The sequence below is a fragment of the Melanostigma gelatinosum genome, assembly GCF_949748355.1.
Source record: "Melanostigma gelatinosum genome assembly, chromosome: 6".
NCBI classification, from domain to species: domain Eukaryota; kingdom Metazoa; phylum Chordata; class Actinopteri; order Perciformes; family Zoarcidae; genus Melanostigma; species Melanostigma gelatinosum.
In genome coordinates this window covers 12,147,248-12,168,170 of record NC_136639.1, presented here as the reverse complement: position 1 = coordinate 12,168,170, position 20,923 = coordinate 12,147,248, and the positions used below count along the sequence as shown (strand labels likewise).

The 20,923-nt window shown below is 43.1% G+C and overlaps 1 protein-coding gene across 2 annotated transcripts in view; it reads left to right on the top strand.

Moving 5' to 3' along the window:
• Positions 1-17,338, top strand: part of tcf7l1b (transcription factor 7 like 1b) — a 40,144-nt gene extending 22,806 nt beyond the window's left edge. Inside the window, exons 5-13 of one of the 2 annotated variants that reach the window (XM_079270138.1) lie at positions 4,847-4,930; positions 11,857-11,992; positions 12,576-12,678; positions 13,126-13,209; positions 14,985-15,119; positions 15,268-15,430; positions 15,519-15,626; positions 15,834-15,885; positions 16,437-17,338. In XM_079270138.1, coding sequence (XP_079126264.1) covers positions 4,847-4,930; positions 11,857-11,992; positions 12,576-12,678; positions 13,126-13,209; positions 14,985-15,119; positions 15,268-15,430; positions 15,519-15,626; positions 15,834-15,885; positions 16,437-16,918 — 1,347 coding nt within the window. In that variant the 3' untranslated portion in view covers positions 16,919-17,338. The remainder of the gene's footprint in view (positions 1-4,846; positions 4,931-11,856; positions 11,993-12,575; positions 12,679-13,125; positions 13,210-14,984; positions 15,120-15,267; positions 15,431-15,518; positions 15,627-15,833; positions 15,886-16,436) is intronic. The other variant, XM_079270139.1, reaches the window with a different exon arrangement.
• Positions 17,339-20,923: the final 3,585 nt, after the last annotated feature.

The window sequence follows — 20,923 nt, the reverse complement described above, 5'->3', positions numbered from 1 at the left end:
CGGAAGAAAAAAAAAAAGAAAACCAACCCCTGATTCAAATAATTGCTTGAGTTTGCAAAAATGCAAACTCCTGCTGAAGTCGCAGCCGATTCACTGGGACAGAATATTAAAGAAGCTCTTTAGGGGGGTTTATCTTGGCCTTGTATAGTGCTAATGCTGTTTTATGACTGAAACAGCAGTAAATTCACTCCCAGGACTTTACAAATAAACCCAGTTTGCTGGCCAGCGTGGCCTTGTACTTAATATGCATGTGTGTCATGTGACACCCTTGCTCATTGACTTTTTTTTAAAGATTTAGTCTATTTTCCAGTAAATGTACACACGCAGAACAAGAATCGTATTCAGACTTTGTAATAGATTGCCGATACGATTTCCTCTTAGTGCCTGCTGTACTCATTGAGGGGCTACTGATAGCCCACGTGTGCTACATATACGTAGACGTATTTGGAGCTGCAGGCGGAGTGTGTAACCATCTTGGAAATCTTGGAAAAACCTTGTCGTTGTGTTGTTAGGACCTCCCTCGCGCTGCCTCCCCTCTTCACTCTCCTCTCTCCCTCTTTGCACTAATAGTTCTTTTGTGTACAAGAGCATGTTAAGAGGCCAATGAGCCTGGCCTTAATAGGCCACGTTGCCATAGAAACCACAGCACTCTGGATGTCTGACCTTTGACCCAGTTTTTTTTACTGGCTGTGAATAAGAGTGCAGGATGACCAACCGGGTCACAATAGAGGCCCGGCAAACTGAGGGAGTGCCCCTGTCATAGTCACTTAACTTCATTCCTCTATGGGCTAATGGACACTTCAAATGTTGTAGCCATTAGCAGTATGCTATCTCCACTGCAGGACCGCGGACTTCTCAGGGCCAATATAATGTAAAGAGACTTTACATTTACTGGTTCCTAGACACGTCTCCACTAAGATAAGGCCAGGATCAGAAATCCAGGCAGTCTGTTTGGATGATAAATTATGATTATTATCATTTCTCCTTCAATTACACCCTCACCAAGACATATTTGTGCTGTATTTTTCATTGTACCTTCCTTTTAAGACAGATTCAATTAATAACTTCCTCCCTGACTAATCTACTTACTTCATAGTGGACCGGATAATAGGACATGGTCCCCATTCAGAAAAATTTGGAGCGGCACAGTAGTGCATTGTGGGTCTGACCAGCTGAGCTGCTTGTCGTTTCCCCATCAATTACACACTAATTAGCACAATGACTGCCGAAGTTTGCTTAAGAATTGTCAATGTAATTGCCTCTAATGTTGGTAAACAATGAACCTTAATGCAAACTCTGAGACAAGGCGGGGGCCACTTATCACATTGTCTTTGTTGTGGAAGCTTTAATTGTGTTTCATGCATAGATCAGGTTGAGGTGTCAATGGCCCTGCAGGAGCAGGTGACCTAAGCAGAGCAAACCAGGGAGGGACTGTTGTGTAGGGGGCCTGACAGGGCCATTGTCTGAAGTTGCTGTTCATATGGGCAGGGGACGGTAATTAACACCTCAGCCAAACAGCAAGCTGTGCGGCCCATTTGTTTACTGTTGGGGGGTAAAAGAAAACAATGGGGAGGGCTTCTCCACACAGTAGGTGATTGACATTATCTGCTGGAGCGATCCGTCGAGGCATTCCTGCTGCTCCACTATTCAACACAAGTTAGGCGAAGCCATTGCACAAGCGTCTGAGCTGCCACTTTATACACATTGACTCTTTTATTTGTTGTTTGACTTTGCCGGAGTGTTTGTTCGTGACTTGTTGAGTTCATGCAATTCAGCATTAAATGCAATAACAAATCATTTGTTTTGTGTAGAAATTAAGAAATGTTTGTGCATCATTTTTGTAGTTTTACTAGTTTTACACATTTTATGGAATTGTAAATATAATTCAACATGAATATTATTTTTGACTTTAGTTTTTGGAGCCCTGAAGTCGACAGACAGTAGCTAGGAAAGTTTGGGATTTTTTTCTGTCTCTTTGGCAGAGTGTCTGACTTAGTTTGAAAGCGAATGTCCAGACATCTGTCTCTTCTCCGTGCTCTGATGTTGGCCTGCAGTATGGCACCACACACTTCAGAGATGACAAAGACTCTTGGCTGTGTTTTCCTTCGCTCTGTGAGAGCGATGTAACAATTAGAACCCAGCTCTGGCAGGCCACATGCCCCAGAGCATATGTTGCATTCTCTCTGTTCAAAAAACCAAAGGGCTCCAGTGCTGCTTTTTGGAAAATTTCGGTGGCATCACTGCCACCTTTGTCGCATCTGGGTCCCGTAGAAGTAGCACATTCTACTGATGTCTATTCTGAGTGTTGGAGGCAGCAAGGAGGGCTGGAAGACAATTAGAGAGCTATGAAAATGGATCAGCTGAACTTCACTTTGGTTACACATTTCTTTCAGTAGTCCGTCCGAGTTTATTTACCAGAGCCTCCAGCTCCCATGCTGAAACAGACATTGCTATGGACCCGACCATATGTCTGTATTTGTTTCTCATAAAATAAGGGCATGTCTAAAGCGTCACTAAATGTCCTGCTGTTACATTGATAATAATGTATCTCCTGTCTCGACCTTTTACCACCATTTCATATCACATGTCACAACTATTTTAATCATCCATTTTATGCGCTCGCTATCATTCAGCTGTCCTTACTTTTTTTCTTACGCTTCCCTTGTGGTCTATTTTTTCACTGAGAAAGTTTTTGCTGAGCAGCACGTCCCACAAGTCCTCGCCTTTTGTTTCCTGAAACAACTCATAGACCCAAACACCCTCCCTCTCTCTCCCGCTCTCTCCCGCTCTCCCTCTCATGTGTTGGTGAGTGGTGTGCTGCTGTTGTCTGGACTGGAGCTAATGTGACAGTGTGCGGCTGGCATTACCTGGCTGGATGTTTCAGGGAGTGTGTGAACAGTTGCTCCATAGGGCATGCTGGCAATTAAAAGAAAAGTAGGCGCTCAGTAAAAAAAAAGTGCCTGGGGGCATGTTCCTCAGTCCTGGCAGACGCTGTCAAATAAGGGATGGATTGGGTGGGAGAGCCGGGGTGGGCACGGCAGGGCAAGACCAAACGCTCACAATAGCGCGCGTTTCATTTGTGGAAGGGCTCATGATTGACATAGATTAGACAGGGAAAACTGCATTGTTTTGGATTTTTTCTCCTGAGAGCAGCATTCATTAGGCGCCATGCACACAGCAGAGTAAAGTTTCAATAGCAGCCTCTAAAAGCAACTGCCTCCTGACAGTTGTATGGACTTGGGCCCATTAGTTGGAACTTACGATTCAGCCTTGAGCAGTATAGTGAAAATGAAGAGGGCTGATGTCAACTCTAAGAATTTCCCCCCTTTTCGAAGGGAAAAAGGGTCCCCTTCCCCCTGCCTCGGTCTCTGTTGGACCCCAGCTGTCAGGAAACAATACCCTCCGCCTGCTCCGACAAACTCATTCCTGAAAATGTTTTTTTTCCCCCTCCTCTCCCTTCCCCCCCCCCCCCCCTCCTGCTATAATGTCTTTTCCATTTTTAAACCACAGCCATCCAAGCTTCCTTCCTCCTTACAAACCCTGAGTGATGAATGAAGTTTTAAAAATCAGAACCTGAATGCGTGACTCCTCCAGTTTGCTTGTTTGTCATCATTTATCCTGCAACAACTTTTTGAAAAGCAGACAAAGCTTTGCATATATTCTTTAACTGCTTTTGTCAGTCATTTTTAAAATGTCGGACACTATTTATTATCTTCTCCATTCATCAGATGTTTGCTCTGGGTGGACACCAAACTGCTTGTGCGTATAGGAATTCATGAGCGCAACGCTATTTCAGTAAAAATGACGGTATACATTGTAGAATAATAACAGAGGCTGCATGGGAAGATTGTGTAACCGCAACTTCCAGACAGAATTTATAACCCATAACACGTTCCCATGCACAAAATGCATTTTATTAAATGTACTATTATATCTTTATGTATCTGCACTACATGGGCCTGGATGAACCTACAATATATAAAACCCTTTTAATTCATTTGAAATTGTACCAGTCCAGAGAGAAAATCCACATGCATGACAGGCTGCTGTGTCCGGTATTTAAACTGATTTATGAAGCAGATGTTTGAGCCGTGCTTTTGGAGCTCTGGCTTCATGCTATGTCCATTGCTGCAGGAAGAAAAAAAGAAAGAAGCTCAGCTTGTTGTATGAAGCAGTAAATCACAAAAACTTCCCCTCGCGTACATATAGCTCCAACTCTGTGGCACAGCGGCGAAGGAACGGGCAGCGGTAATACGGTGATGGGAATCTGTGTTTGCAAACACTTACACAACCCTTTGTGATAACTTTGATACATGTGTGAAAAGGTGTGATACTGAATGGAGGAAGGACTATTTTCGGGGTCAAAAGGCCAAACCAATGGAGACGGGAGTTAGTTTCGAGTCCGCAGCTCAACCTTTTTGCTGCTCTGTAAGTAGGGCTTCCTTCCAGCTGTCTCTTCCCACCCGCTCAGTGACGGGCGCCCACAGCTGGCCTCTTGTTTTTCCTTGACAAACGGCAATTTCACAGTCCTCCACCAGTCCGTTGTGTTCACATCGCTCTCCCCACTCTACCCCGTGCCAGAAATCACTGTCTGACTCCAGCAGCGGTGTGGGTCTGGTACAGGTGTCTGCTGGAGATCTTTGCGGGCTTGACGCCATTCATACTATTTTTGCTTCAGTCCCTCCAGTTGAGTAACAGTAAATATCAGAGAGTTTTGTCTCTTCGTTATGTCTTTTTTGGAATGCATTCTGTTACATCTTGTGTATTTTATATTTTTATTACTGTGTTTTCCCTGCCAAATGTTTGGTTTCGTTATATAATTCTGCTCCTTTTCTGTCACCCGCAGTACCTGCAGATGAAATGGCCTCTTTTGGACGTTCCCGGATCTGCAGGACTAAAAGACTCTCGTTCTCCAACTCCGGGGCATTTAGTAAGTAGACACTCAAAACAAAACTACATTTTGATTATGGAGTGTGCTAGAAAAAAGTGTGTTTGACCAAAGAGCACCATGGCTGATTAGAGGAGGGAGAAAAAAAAATGTAATAATAATTTCGACATCAAAATTTCACACACCAAATAACTGTGTGAACACCAGCAGTGTCCAACTACTTTCCCTCCCTTATTTTATGGCACTAATAAGATGTTTCCTCCAGGCTACATCCTACGGGGCGTTAACTTACTGGGGGAATCAGTTTACTGGGAAAAAAAATGCTTTTATCAAACGGTCACCATTATGTGGTAATTCACAATAACAAAGTTATAGTGCATGTAAATATACTGGCTCCCATCCATCCATGCACAGCCTCCGCCACAACCCCTATAGCACCCGCAGGCAAACTGCTGAACAGTCTGTCTGCCTTTCACCACAAAAACTCCATAAATCTCTCAAGTTCGAACCTCCTTGCCATTCTTGAATTTTCCCACACAGGTGTGAACTAGTCATCACGGTGTCTCACTCTGGTTAGACAATGCGGGGCCTCGGCAGACCTGTTTGCTTTGTGGCTTCACTGACGGATGTGTGTTTGAGATTGAAAACATTCGATAACATGAGCATCTATCTGGCATCTCACCTGCTTGATTGTATCAGGGCGTTTTTTTTTAGTTCGAGGAGTCGTATTAAGCCGTGCATGGAGCAGAAAGCCACTGTCACTACACTGTAGTAAATACAGCCGTTGATACTCAGCACAACCCGGCCCTTACTTATCCTGGCTAGATGTGCTTGCTGAGTTTGTGGTTGATTCGTTGGATCCCATAAACGCAGCGATGCACATGATAAAGTCCTCATTGAGCGCAGTCAATGGGACATTGTTGTGATGGGACAGAGTTTGCTCATGGGAATCCAGGACTGACTTAAGTCTCAATAGAAACCAATTACATATATATTTATTTGAATAAATGCTGACCTGGCAGTGACCCTGTTGATTTTTTTCTGTGAGACACAGCAGCTTCTGTGTCAAGATTTGTTGCAGAAAATGGATTTTGAGTAGCTTAGACGATGTTTTAATTTAATCAAATCCGTGAATCTGCAATGTAGGGAGACCGAATGAAGAGAAAAAGTCCAACCAGTGAGTACGATAATAGCAGTTGAATTTGAAGGAAATGAAAGCACTTTGACTGAGGTTGAGTTCTCCTTTTGGATTGTTTCTGTTCTGTCCTTCAGTGGTTGCTGCTACTTTTCATGTGGCTCTGCGTTGGTGCTTTTTTTTTTTTTTTTTTTAGCTTGGCCTTCATCGCTTTGAACGTCATTAATCCAGAAAAGTCGATACAGTTAGAAACATTGTAGAAGACTGAGGAATCCAACTGTTTTGTGGGAGAAATGTTACTTGCATCATCGGAATAATAAGTAGCCTTCCCCTTTGTGCGCTCAAGTTCGCAACGTTTATCCTTTTGTTGCATGCAATTAAATGTATTTTAGATGCTTTCATATCTGCACATAGGAACATATAAATACATATACAGGTTCTACATCGTTGTTAACATGGAAGGAGGCTTCTTTGTATCTTGGTTTTAAAATTAGAGTCGATACTGTATGCTATTTCTTATCATTATATTATTTTTTATTGCAATTGAATAGCACAGCTCTAATAAGTGTGCACTCCAAGGCCAAAGATTGCAAATGAAACACTTAATTTGGCTGAAAAACAACATGGGATAACATTGGTGTCTAAGAACTTGTGCAACACTTTCATTTCAAAGCAGTATAAAAGGCAGGGAAGTTCATTGAAAGTGTGTGATTAGCTTTCAGCATGTGAACTAAAAGAGGAAGTCGCCATGCTTGATCTGGTGACCTGTGAGTAGAGGGTCATTTGATTAGTGGTGGGAAACACCAATACCGGGTGCGGTGTACCCTGGGCACGGAGGATAGGGAGTGAAACACCCTGCTGTGGCCTTACCCCCCACTCTGGGCCAGGAGCCCACATGCCCCTCTGGTGTGCTGCTGCTGACAGGGAGCCAGGCTGATTATGTGCTCATTACTCCAGCCGAGGAGAGAGTGGAAGAGTGGGAGGGGAGCAGCAGGCTGGCTCCCCAGGCCTGCAGGCTCCCCAGGCCCCAACACTGCACTAATGAGAGCAGGGGGAGCGGATGGGCACACATGGGGGGCCAGGGATTACTGCCCAGGGCCAAGAGGAGCCAAAGAGAGAGACCCGAGGAGAGGAGACACCAGCAGGGACTCCTGGAGCAGACCTGTAGTCCTGCAGTCATTCTGCAAGCATGTGTTAAATCTGACATCGTTGTTTTGCTTTTATGATGGACTGTCATGGTTTGGAATATCTGTCAAGATTAGCTTGCAGGCACATGTATATCTTATATTTTCATATGCATGTCAACTATTCAATAATGTTAGTGGACTGAAAAGGTATATTAGTTACAGACCTGCTCAGTCAAGTTACTCAATAAATCATCCACTGGCGAGCCTCCGCTTGAAGATGATTTTTGGTGAATGATATCATTCCCACATATGCCTACAGAGGTTAATGCTATATATGTTGGTAAACTGAAATTGCGGTGATATTTCTTCTAATTCTGGCAATTGGTTGTTAAGTAGAAATGAGAGTGTTCAGTGGATACCACAGTCCAGGGAAAGACCATCCTGTCACTGTGCAGACTGGGTCCATAAGGCCTGTATGCTAATCAGAGCCTGCTCTGGCCTGAGATCCTCAATTATTCAACAGGCAGGTTTGTTTAGCATTCAGTTGGTATTGCTTTTGGTAGTAATGGTGGTGCTGGTGTGGGAAGACGGGAGCAAGCTTTTCATATACACACACACACACACACACACACACACACACACACATGTACATGCACACACAAATACGCGCAGCACCCCAAAACCCCCACATAGACCCCTGTGTTCAGAGGGCTGCCTCTCCATGAATAATACATCAAAGGCGCTGCAGGGCCAGGTGATGCAGTATTGGGAACATGTCAGCCCATCAGTAGTGGCCGAGCTGGACCAGAGAGGAGGAGAGGAGAGGAGAGGAGAGGAGAGGAGAGGAGAGGAGAGGAGAGGAGAGGACGAGGTGGTGCTACTGTCTGAAACATGTGCGTCTCGTACTCATCTTCCACAGCGCACCGATTCACAGTCATTAACATTCTGCTGATAATGATGTCATGGCTGCGTACCTTCCGCTCTGATGTCATTCAGTCACTTGCAGTAATTTCTCCATAATGCCTATTCTCTGTGTCATTACCGACTACACTGACGAGTGCTGTTATTCTGGATGAGAAAGAGCTGTGACTCTCTAATGAGGTGTAACTGACCAGGGGTGTCTGTCCCTCAGTTATCAGATCACGGTGCACTCAGTGCTCAAATATAGGCTGATCTTCACTTGATAGGGAGACTAGAATCGCCCTCTTTGTTTCAATATTGTATTAGCGCCGTCTAGAGTAATCAAGGCATCGAGGGACATGGTGCTGTCAGCGTGTCATGAGTCACTTCGTCACAGAATTGTTGAAGTGAATTGAAGTGGTGAGGTTTAGAGCTGCATTCCAGCGATGCTTTTTGTCTTGCTGCATGTGTCCGGTTAAATCTTCAACTGTCAGGGCTATATGGCACTTTAAGTAAAGATATTAACTAAAAATCTGCGGGTTTTTTTCTCCCACAGAGAGACACATACTTGCGTTCGATCGATATTCTTCCAACAGACCTTTGACTGGAAGTCCGGTGAGATTCTCTCGTTTTGCATTAGGCAGTGAACAACCGGGATCCATCATGAAATCAAAGGCTTTGGGAGGATTGAACTGAATACTGATCTGAGGTCTGCAGTCCTGCTGGGCCACTGCAGAGACGAGCTCCTCTTCAGAAATGAGAAAAGGAACCGGTGCTTTGATTCCATTCAAACTCTGAAACGAAGAGAATTTAGGATTTAGAATTGATCTGTCAGTGTACAAATATGTATTACCACACGAGTTCCCCCGTCCATGTTTGCGTCTATATATGCTGTGCTGATTGTGTTAAGAGCTCTCTCAATTAATTGAATTACCACTGGGGATATTCACTCTGGTAATATGACGCCGCTCTGCTGCATTATTTTAAACTAGAATATTACTCCCATTGACCCATTCAGAGTCGATCACCAGACGCAAAGCACACGTTGTCTGTGATGAATGGCATAGTTTGGAGTGGTTGATTTTAGAGACATACGACACGGTCAGTCCCCTCTCACGTCCGCTTCCTGTTGCCGTTGACAAACAAGGCTTGGATTTCTCAGCATGCCAGGCATTCTTTTCACCCTGTCTTTCCTGGAGTTTTGAAAGGCCTCTGAGCCTCCCACCCAGAATCACGGAGCATAAAGACACACAAAGCTGCAGGGTTATTCAGTTTGTTCTAAGCTCTCTTCCCCATCGGCTGTTTGCCTAGTAATTCAATTCAGATGTGCAAGGATCCAAAAACATGTTTGCTTGAATGAAATCCACCCCTCCACCCACTCTGACCAAGGACTGTGCTTTTCTTAGTGCCGTTCCAAGTTGGACAGCCATGCGAGGTACTGCCACCTCGGCCTTTTAGCTTCAAACCCTCTTAAGAGAGAGACATCTTTTCTCTGGACCGGCTCAGCAACTTTTTGCTGTTTTTTCCTCCTTTAAAACTTCCTGTTACTATGTCCAATCCACTCTGAGACCGGTTCTGGGTGTTTTTCCTTGCTCGTTGAGAGTTATGCACCACTGCAGACCTGTTTACAACAAGCACGTCTGTGTAAAGAGCATGATTTCTGTCTGCCGATGTAGATACCATCTGGTTCCAGGTCGGCCTTTATCCGTCCTATCGCGTAGATGTTGTTTATATTTAAAACACGGCTCATGTTCCTTGTGGTTTCCTTATTACACTTTGCTTGTGGATCATGAAACCAGACGTATGAAGCTCACATGGGCTCGAGGAATATTACCTCTACACATAAAGCAAGTGAAAGAAGGCATTGATTCGTGAGTGTTTGGTTTAATTCATGATTGAGCCATTCGTCTAGTTTTCCAATTTCACAAAACCACATGTTGTGCTCAGAGCTCTGGAGAACTTAATACATTTAAATTCGTAAAAACAACGTATGCAGATTTTGATACATATCATTCAAAAATGTTCTGATTTGAGAAGAGGAATTTGCTCTGGCAGGTAGGATACAGTTCAGAATAGTTTTGCATATGTGCACCCTGCATACTCTATTTTTCTCCACATTCTGTGGCGCTGCTGAACGGAAAGACAGCCCGGAGTTAAAACGAGTGCCTTCAAACTTAGAAATATGTGTAGAGCACACGATTGGTGTATTCCAGGATATGAATAATTAATAGGCATCATTTCAAATTCTCACTGAAGTGCTTCCCAAAATGTGCTGGCACCCAGGTCTAGAGGTCTCAAACAGCCCTCACAATATATGGAGAATTCAGGCATATTGTACATTAAGTAGAACAACAAAGCACAACTCAAATATACATGACATGTGGGACCTGGGATTTCAACCTAGCAGGTCAACACTTTTTCTGCCATGAAGCTTCATCAAAGCCTTCTCCGTGTTGTGTGGAATTGTGTTCTCTGTGCATCATCATATGCATTGACCTTATATGCTCTTAAGTCTGGAGAAACCAAAAAAAAGTCCTGAGCAAAGGGATCTTAATATAGCCATGTTTAACAACAGTAAATATTTTCCTCACTCCAACTGGTATTAACAGAATCAAAGCGTTCTTTAGACACGGGAGAAACCAATTTGCTTAAGATTTAAAAGGAGGAAAAGGTTGGACCTTCCTTTAAAAAAAAATAAAAAGAAAAGTGGCGGAAAAAAAGCAAAGATTTGGAACAATTCTTAGCAGCGTGAAGCAAGAGAGTGTACAGAAGTCTCAATGCAAACCTTGTTCCCTAGCAGACCACGTTGGAGAGAGACGAGAGGTTGAGAAGGGGGTGGGGAGGGATATTGAAGAAAGGTTAGCCTAGACGAACAAGACTCCTTTCTCCCCCCACCCCCCTCCACCCCTTGACCCTCCCATGTGACAAGTTGAGCCAACAAGTGCTCTATTCAGCCAGGCAGCCAGGGGAAATGACTGCCAGGCTGAGCGCTGCCTAATGAAAGTAGAGACGCTGGTTATTATTATTGTCTTTATTATCCTCGTCGCAATGCCGCAATGTAGCCGCAATGCCGGTCAGTTCTCGGCTAGTTTCTGTGCGTTAAGTATTGTTGAAATAGCTAAAAAGATCCACGCTGCATGCTAAAGGAAGTTCCATCTTCCTGTTCTTCACCACTTATCTTAAGTTATACAGAACTTTCAGTGTTTTTCTTACATCAGGGTCATCTGCAGTGCAACGTGGCAGTGTAATCCACCCATGGGCGTCTGCGTCTTCCCATCAAGTGACTGCTGTGAGACAGAGTGGGAGATGATGTCTCCACTTGTTCATTGGTATTCAGTTAAACTTAGCCTGATTGTGTTTGTTTGGGGCTCACTGGTGTGACTTTTGGACTCGGTAGCACCGTTGTTTTTCTTGTTGGACTGAACAAACAGTTCTCTCCTCAGCTAAATGGCCATAATAGTCTTGGCACGGGTCTGCAGGGCTTTTTAGTGTTCCTTGGTGCCGGTCCAGATTGCATCACAGGGCCGGTCACACGCACAGACTGATGTTATGTTTACCGTAGAGGGCATTCACACACGATGGACTGTTTACAGCATGCATTTCTTTTGAACAATGGGCAACAGCAATCCTGTGCGGTATCCACTGTCGGATATGCTCGTTTCAGCCAAAGGCATAATAGCTTTGATGGATTACATTCACTATCTTTCAAATGTTATGTGTCAGACACTCGTTACACATTTGTCACCTCCTGCTCATAACTTCTTTGTGTCTGTTCTTCTCTCGCTTTCTTTTCTCGTCATAAACAGTCCAATAAAGTCCCAGTGGTGCAGCATGCCCACCATGTCCACCCACTGACACCCCTCATCACCTACAGCAATGAACACTTCTCCCCCGGCACGCCGCCATCACACCTTTCCCCGGAGATCCTCGACCCAAAGACAGGTAATTTGTCATAGATGGACATTGATTCACGTCACTGTACACTGTAGATGTTAAAGTGATATTCCACATAAAATCTGTCAGTAGTCCTGAAATGTGGCTGTAAGAAAATTGCACTTTTGTGAGAGGCTTTAGTCAATTTAAATTCATGTCAGTTACGATGAGTCCGAATAATTACCACTTGTCGCAGTTGAAAAGAAGTATCGGATTATCCACAGCAACCAGGAGGCCGGCACTGAATGGGCCCAAACGAAGGCACGCTAATGAGCTCGATAGGGTCATGAAGGGAACAGCATGTAAAGAAACATTTTGGGGAAAAAAAACGGTTTCAGTTTGGAAAGTACTGAGTTTCAAGTTTCTATGGACATTTTGTCTTTTTTTTTCACCTTGAAAACTGGTCACTATTGGAAACACCGAAGTGAATTCACCACAGCTGCTGTACTCTGAAGGCAGATAGATTTTGCAAGGAGCATCAAAAGTGCGGTTAGATATTGTTTTAAAAATATCTATGTATATAGCATGTCACCTCAGCAGATATATACGCTGCATTTTAAAAGCATGTTTCCTCTGTCTGTGGCTCCTGCAGGTATTCCTCGGACACCTCACCCGTCAGAGCTCTCTCCATACTACCCGCTGTCTCCTGGTGCTGTTGGTTCCATCGCACACCCTCTGGGCTGGTTCATGCAACAGTAAGTCACTTCTATTCTCAGCTGTCCACTCAGCCAGATGTGTTTTGTTCTTAGTCGCAAATCACGCCACAGTTAAAGTACTGATGCTAGCGAATTAACTGTGAGTTCAGATTTAGGAAAGCACAACAAATTAGTTTGATAAAGCTCAAGATGAAAACGATGACAAGGACACCAAGTTTGTTTAAAGTGATGGCTGATTTTTATGCTCTGTCGTCTAAGTGCAGGAGCACCATATCTGTACCATAGCAAGTGTTTTTGCATTTGAGTTCACCAGGAGGAATTTATGAACATTTACGGGTTCTGCTACGGCTCTCGTAATCAATTGCAACGCCGCTGTTCCACGAGCAGGGGATTTGAGTTGATGAGTAGAGGATTAGTGCTGGTGGGTTAGCTGTCAGCTGTGTTTGATCCACCTCACACCTCACTCTGTCTCCCTCTGTCTCTCAGGCAGGGCCAGCCCATGTACTCCATCCCTCCGGGGGGATTCCGTCACCCCTATCCAGCGCTAGCAATGAATGCATCCATGTCCAGGTGAGCGGATCATGTTCGGCAACACCCCCACCCTCCCAAAGGGAGACATCTAATATCTGCTGCTTCCATGACATGCTGTAATCACATTTCTCTTGCCCTCTATGCCAGCCTTTTTAAACAAGTAGTGAAATAAATGGCTGGTGTGCATCTTTCAACTCCAATTGTCTACAACTTTTTTGGCAACAATTTACAGAAATAGAATGAGTCTTATTTGGAATAAGACACTTGCAGCTGTGTCAGGACTGCAAAGGGATATGAGGTCTGACGTCTATCACAGACAAGTTCAGCTTCTTAAATTGAGGGAAGGCATTATTGGCATTCAGTACTCCTCTCCTGTCTTTTCTCCTTGAGCTAAACTGCTCTGGTCAAGCCAATGTTCTGAGCCACTCCACAACACACACACACACACACACACACATAAAGCAGAGATGAAAGGGCTGAGAATCAATGACGACAAATCAAAGCTCATCTGAACCTACCGGTACATGTCCAATCAGGCTAAACTCTCTGACCCTCTTTCAAAATTGGAAAGATTTGTAGCGAGCCTTCCGGTGTACGTATGAGATGAAATATTCAGAAGGGTCCCTGTGATCAATAGGATGTGTAGTTCCATCCTGAGACGGACTCACAACAATCAGAACACACCTCACGGGAGTCTTTACAGTATTTCATTCATTATTTGTTATTTATACATTGAAATTGTGATTTTGCAAATAAAAATGAAACCAATAGGAGTAAAAGTAAGAAAAACATCGAATGGCAACAACAAACTGTAGGTAACATCAATGTGACTGCATTAGATGAACGCTAATGGAAGCATTATTTTCAAAATGTGCATGCCATCACTTGGAGCAGCATTGAGATATTCATCAGGGACTGAGTGGGATGTTTACAGATTTAGTCGGTATAGGTTTATTACCGAGTGGATGAAATGGCACCTCCTTGTTTATACAGCATGAATTATTAAGTGGCACATAGAAAAAATGTTAAATAACGCCACACATCAGTTGTTAATAACATATATATTATTAGACTTCATGGCTTTACACACGTTTTTACTTTAGGTCAGATTTTATATTCAGTCAGAGAGTAAATATTGAATGAGGATTCAGCTTTGAAGTGTGAGCATTTTCCACCTGGACTCCAATATTACATGTGCAGCAGTTACAAAAGTCTCTATGTATATTAAGTTAAGACTGGGTTGGTCCATACTTGAGTGTAAAGCTGATGACTCTGGACTGCGAGTACAAGGCTATATTGTGCTCGGTCTCTCATGACAGCCTGTGTGACATGTTAAAATAGAGGAATTTTCCAATCTAACATTAACCTGCGAGTGTGCGATAGAGGGATATGGAGCTTAATCCCCCCCCCCCCCCTTGTTCATTACAATGCTCCATTGTATTAACAATTGGACATAAAGAGAGACAGTGTGAAGGTGTTCTGTGCGGACGGCTGTCAGAACGCGGTGAGGAAAGTGGTTTCAGGTGTCACGGCCATGCTGTTACCATGGTAACAACACACTCTACTTTTCTCCAGCCATTGCTGAATAAAGGGGCTTTTGAAAAAGTCTCTATTTCAACAAAAAAAAAGCAAGCATGTAACTCATTGTGCGTATGAATTTAGTCTAGACTGACGCAGTAGGCACAGTGGATTTCACCCGGAGGTTAAGGCAGGGCGGTTATGTGCCCAAGCTAGCTGAACCTCCTCTCGACAGGTTAACAGAGGTTTGCTGTTAACCCAGACTCTTCAACTGTTGAATCCTGTTGCCCTCACAGCTTGGTGTCCAGCCGTTTCTCCCCTCACATGGTGACTTCTCCGCACGGCCTCCACCAGACCGGCATTCCCCATCCCGCCATCGTCTCCCCGGCTATCAAACAGGAGCCCAATGACATGAGCCCCTCAATGCACGCGTAAGAACGTTTAAAAAAAAAGTCTTTAATTGTATCAAAACCTGCTTTCGTTGCCGCACAATATTTCCCCTTGTTTGCTATAATTCACCAGCACCTCTCAACCCCTCACAGTTTAATAACAGCATATTATTTTCACATTTTGGATTAGCAGGAAATCCCCCGTTCCGCCCAAAAAAGAAGAGGACAAGAGGCCTCATATCAAGAAACCTCTGAATGCTTTCATGCTGTATATGAAGGAGATGAGAGCCAAAGTAGTGGCAGAGTGCACTCTGAAAGAGAGCGCTGCCATCAACCAGATCCTTGGAAGACGGGTAAGTAGCAGAGAAGGGCATGCGAGTTTACAACTCTGTGTTTTAGCAATTCTTTGATGTCTTCTGTCTTTTCCATCGCTGTCCACAGTGGCATTCCCTGTCAAGAGAGGAACAAGCCAAATACTATGAGCTGGCCAGAAAAGAGAGGCAACTCCACTCTCAGCTCTACCCAGGGTGGTCAGCCAGGGATAACTATGTAAGTAGCACATTTCCATGATCAGCTCCTATATTAATAAGTAGAGGAAGTTAGAAACAAGCCCTTTTCTCTCACCAGACTCAAATCAAATATTACTTTACCAGTCAATTCCAGTAATCACGCTTTTGTTGTTATAAGTCGGTCTTCAGTGAGGGGTTTACTTTCCCTATAAAAACTGTTGTTAATAGAATTGTTTCATCTGTGCAGGGAAAGAGGAAAAAGAGGAAGAGGGACAATAAACCCGACTCGAAACCAGAAGGTGAGCGGCCTTTTCTTCCCGACCACCTTGATCTAGATTATTTCTTCACAAACTGGAAAGTGCGACCCTGCTACACTGAACCTTTATTCTATTGTTCATGTCTACCTTTTCTGCATGGATTCTTTTCACCACTAACACTTACTAACGTTTTCCGTGCTTCTATACTTTGACAAGCAGCTTATGAGGTTCAATGCTAATAGTGGCAGGTATGTCTGTTGCTGTGCAACCAAACGACCTCTGTCATTTGCCCAAATTAAGAGAGCTGTCCACACAGTGCACATGTTGTTGTAGTGTGGCCTGTTCTTCTATTGCATCATGAATGCATACCGTCTGAATATGTCTAACATCATGTTTCACTCACTGTGTTGCAATGTGTTTTCAAGTTGATTTGAACGTGTCGTGTTTCACAACTTTCACTGCCATCGTCGTCACTGTTTTGATAAAGACTTGTTCACTTCTGTCAGTGGGAGCATTGAGGGACATGAACCAGATTTGAAGCCAGCAGCAGATCCATAATTCAGATTCCTCACTTCTCCTTTTGTTCCCGCCAGACTTCTCGATAAGAAACAAGAAACAGTGCGTGCAGTACCTGCCCTCGGACAAGATGTGCGACAGCCCTGCGTCGTCCCACGGCAGCATGCTCGACTCACCGGCCACTCCCTCTGCAGCCTTGGCCTCCCCGGCTGCTCCTGCCGCCACTCACTCCGAGCAGGCGCAGCCGTTATCGCTCACCACCAAACCGGAGGGACGCATGCACCACCACTTCTCCCATTCTGGGAAGGCTTCTGGATCCACATCCTCTTCTTCATCATCCTCCTCCTCTTCCTCCTCCTCCCATACCCACCACTCAATCCCACATGGTACTTCAGGTAGCCAGTCGACCACACCCATCCTCACCAGGCCAATCCCCTTCACCTCTCTGCACCCCTCCATGCTTTCCCCCCCTTCCCCTTTCCATCAGGCAGCCCTTCACTCCCATCATGCCCTGTTCCAGTCGCAGCCCCTCTCCTTGGTTACCAAACCAACTCAATGAATTCGCAAAGGCAATTTTCTCCCATGTATTGTGCTGTATATTGCTTTTTCTTTAAAATAGGTATTAAAACAGCTTTTTTTCTAAACAATGAAAAGGAAGAAATATTATTGGTCAATATTTGACTATCTCCTTTTCTACAACTCTGAATGAAAACAAAATGTATTTTTTGTAAAGTTTACTGCAGAACTGGTTTCTTTTTGATGCATTTATCCAATGAACCTCTTGTATAAAAGAACCAATGTACATAACGTTTCTTTATAAAAACAAAAAGGAACAAAAACACGTTTTCTTTTCAGCCAAAACCTGATGAATGTTAGTATTAAGTTGAAGTCATAGTACTGGCCAATAATTGCAGCCCCCTTTTCAATTCACGAGTGTGTGCCCCTTTCTTTGACATGTTCAATAAACATTTGAAATTGTTTCTTAAAAGAAATGTCTCTTTCTGTATTTTTGCATTCTGTCAGCCCATGTTTTTGTCATTTAATAAAGGTTTCTTTCACGAGGTAATGTGGTTTAGATTACTATTCTCATACGAGCGACCACAGCGCATAACAAGTCAAAAACTGCCTTTTGTAGGTGTTACAAATGTAGATTTAATGAGCAGAATAATTTACAGCCACATTCAAATTGAATAAGACTCCATAACACCCCTGCCATTTTTAGTCTTGTGTTCTCCTTTAGCACTATAAAGAACATATTCATAAAAGCCTTGCTGATGGTGGCAGGGAGTTTAATGATTAATAAAGCAGAATTAGGCTAACCACACTGGAAAATGAGCGCCTGAACCAGAGTAACAAAATTTGAAGCCCAATAAAAAAATAATAGTCGTCTGCTCCTTCTCGGAATATAGTGTATACAACAATGACAAAAAAGCAGGTCAGCCTCATCCCAGCACACCAAACCCTGCCTGGGTTCCCTGTTCCTCTTGCACTTTTACTGCATCTTTATTCACCGTTTGGCACACTGCTTAGGATTTAATTAACTCAGAGGTAATGGGATGGAGCCCCAGGGACCTCATTAGGCATTTCAATTAGTGAAAAATACACAAGGTAGGTTACAGTTTTTGGTGGCTTTGGAGATGAGGAGCAGTGCCAGGGATGGACCAATTATGTCAGAGCAGGGGGGTGGCCTGGACGAGCCCACCGATGCCCCCCCCCCCCCCCCCCTCCCGACCTATTGATTTAACCAAGATCATACCCACAGGGATATCTACAGGGCTGGGAAATGTTACTTTTCAACAGCAATTGAGCTGATTGGAACATTCAGTATGTTTACATTCCAGTAAAGATACATTTCCAGAGAGTGCACCATCAGGCACATTGGACCAACAGGGCAGTCTGGGTTAATTGGTTTTAAGCTTAGATACCACAAGAATGATTTCAACATTGTCATGAATATCTGGGATTTTAATGAGATTTAGTGAGCAGATATTATTTATCATTATCTCTATTTCAAACAGGCTTCTAAAACTGAAGACAGGTGGACTGAGGATGTGTTTCAGTTTAGCCCGTAGAGGCACCAAACTGTCAAGTCTCCCCCGCTCTGTTTTAAGCCATCATTAGCCAGAATAAATCTTTTCTTATTTGCCGGTCTATCTTACATCATCCCAGGCACAAACCACAGAGTGCCACGGCTGCCTGCTCAGAGTCACTTCACCAATCTGTCAGTGAAATTACAGGTAATGAGTTGTCAAAACAGCCAGCAAATCTGTCTCCTCAAGGCTATATATCCAGTGCAATGTTCAATTCTCCTAAGACAGTGAAACTCAGCCCCCAAGGGAACAGCTTCAAATGGCCTGGTTCGTTCCTCCATGAAATACATTCCCCTACCTGTGCTTGCTTACTTTTTAAAATATTGTGCATGATATTGAAGTGAAAACTTTATTATTGTTATAACACAATTGGATCGATGGAATTTAAAACATAACACATGAGCAAGTAGGATTTTAAAGGATGGCCATTTTGCTCAGTTTTAAACACATCTATTTGAAACAGAATATAAGGTACGATAGCTTAAAGTTCCCATGCTCCACTCAAAATGTAACACGCCACTGTTTACCTCTAATAACGTATCTGGTTGCTGCTCCACTCAACATCTGCCATGTAAGCACGAGGTCAGATTTAATACATGTTAATTTTTGCTCATTAAATTCTTCCAATCTCTTGCCAAGGTTCTTTTCTGGGCCTTCCTTTGATCTTGAATTTATTCCAGGTTAACCCTTTGACAGTTCACATGCGTAGTAATATTGCACCGAGTACTGTCATTCAATAAGTCACTGAAATTGTTTTAAAAAAAGAACTAAATTGCAGCACTTTAAATAAAACAACAGAAACGCACACCTGACAGCACCCTTTAGCCTACATGCATACAAAGAAAAAAGGCTGACCCTGATAAAATCCAATCATTGTGTTCTTTAGGTTAACAAGTAGACTACATAAAACTAATCACAAAAGGCTGATCGTATGTCTTCCATTGACTCATGACCTTATATTCCCATTAATAACCGGATGCTGTGCTTGCTTCACATGTGGTTTCTCAAAGTGATATTAATTGATTGTTTCTGTAACATTCACTGAGCTTAGCAACACTCAGCTGGTGTCTTTGTGAAGATAGGTATAGCTGGCTGTGAGCTTAAGAACCTCCTTAATGTATTATTCATACCCATTTGACCTTAAAGATGGGAATGCAAATGGGTGTCAAGAATGAGGGGGATCATCGGACTTTATAAATGTCAAATAGCTTGCCACAATTAAGACATATTCATTACAAGAACCCACAGGTCCCCAACACCCAGCTGAGATGTAAAACACCTCCAATTAACATTTTGATGATTATCTCATCTCTTATACTACTGCAAACCTTCAAATCGAATCCCTATAATATTGGCACTACTTGTGGCGCTCAGCTGTAAAGTTCAGTGACTTCATGTCAATTATTTTTAATGGTATTTTACTCTCTCGAATAAATACATTTGTAAATCATTAAAAGTTAGCACATGTTTAAACCCTCACAACACATGCACATAAAGCAATCTGATGTCATGATGTGCTTTTGTCACAGGTTTCTTTCTCAGTTGCAGTGTATATCAATACTGCCATCTGCTGATAGGTCAAATACTGACACGATCACCTCATGTGGAGTATATCTGTATCATGTCCGCACCTAACCTGTGGGTGGCAGTAATAACACAAATGTGAAGGATCATTAGGAGAACAAAAAGTGAGAAAATAAAATAATAATTGCAATTATTAGTATTATTGTAATAACAATATATATGTATGTATTATAACATTTAACTTTTCATTAGTGCGCTCTTTACCTTACAAGTCCAGGTCAGCCGAATACAATGGGGTGTAAGTACAGCTATACATGGAGGATGTCAGCTATACATACAGAATTATCTGTATCTGAATCTGGCCTAAATATTTAGTCTCCCTTTGTTTCCACACATGCCAGACAAATCAAACTAAATAATGCAGCCGTGAAAGTCAAGTCCTATCCTATCCGAATGACAAGATTAAAACACAAATAGCTTGAGTCAGCTGGCTCAAACCAGATCAAACATGCTTGGTTTGGTTTCACTCTGAGAAATGTACTTACAGAGATATGTGCAGCAGGTATGAAGGAAAGGTGCAGTTTTATAAAAGGGGAAGAGGAACCTCTACCCTTCCCTTTATCTTCCTAGTTTTTTAAAGGTGTGATGTATTCTAGCTTTGTGTACAGCTGGTTCAAAACAGTCTACAACTGGCCACAGGCGTAAAAAGTGTAACTTTAAGTGTAACTCTCAACCCAATGACATTTTTCATAACTGCGACACTAAATATCTGTTGCAGTAGCTTTTCTTGCCATGTCAACATCACATTTTCGTGCAATGTAACTTGCATTTTTAGATGCAGTAATGTCAATATCACATTTCAACTCCAATTGGAATCAGTTAAACAAATATTTACAATGAGTTGAAAGCACAAATGCACAATCTATTCAATCAACAAACTAAATTAGATT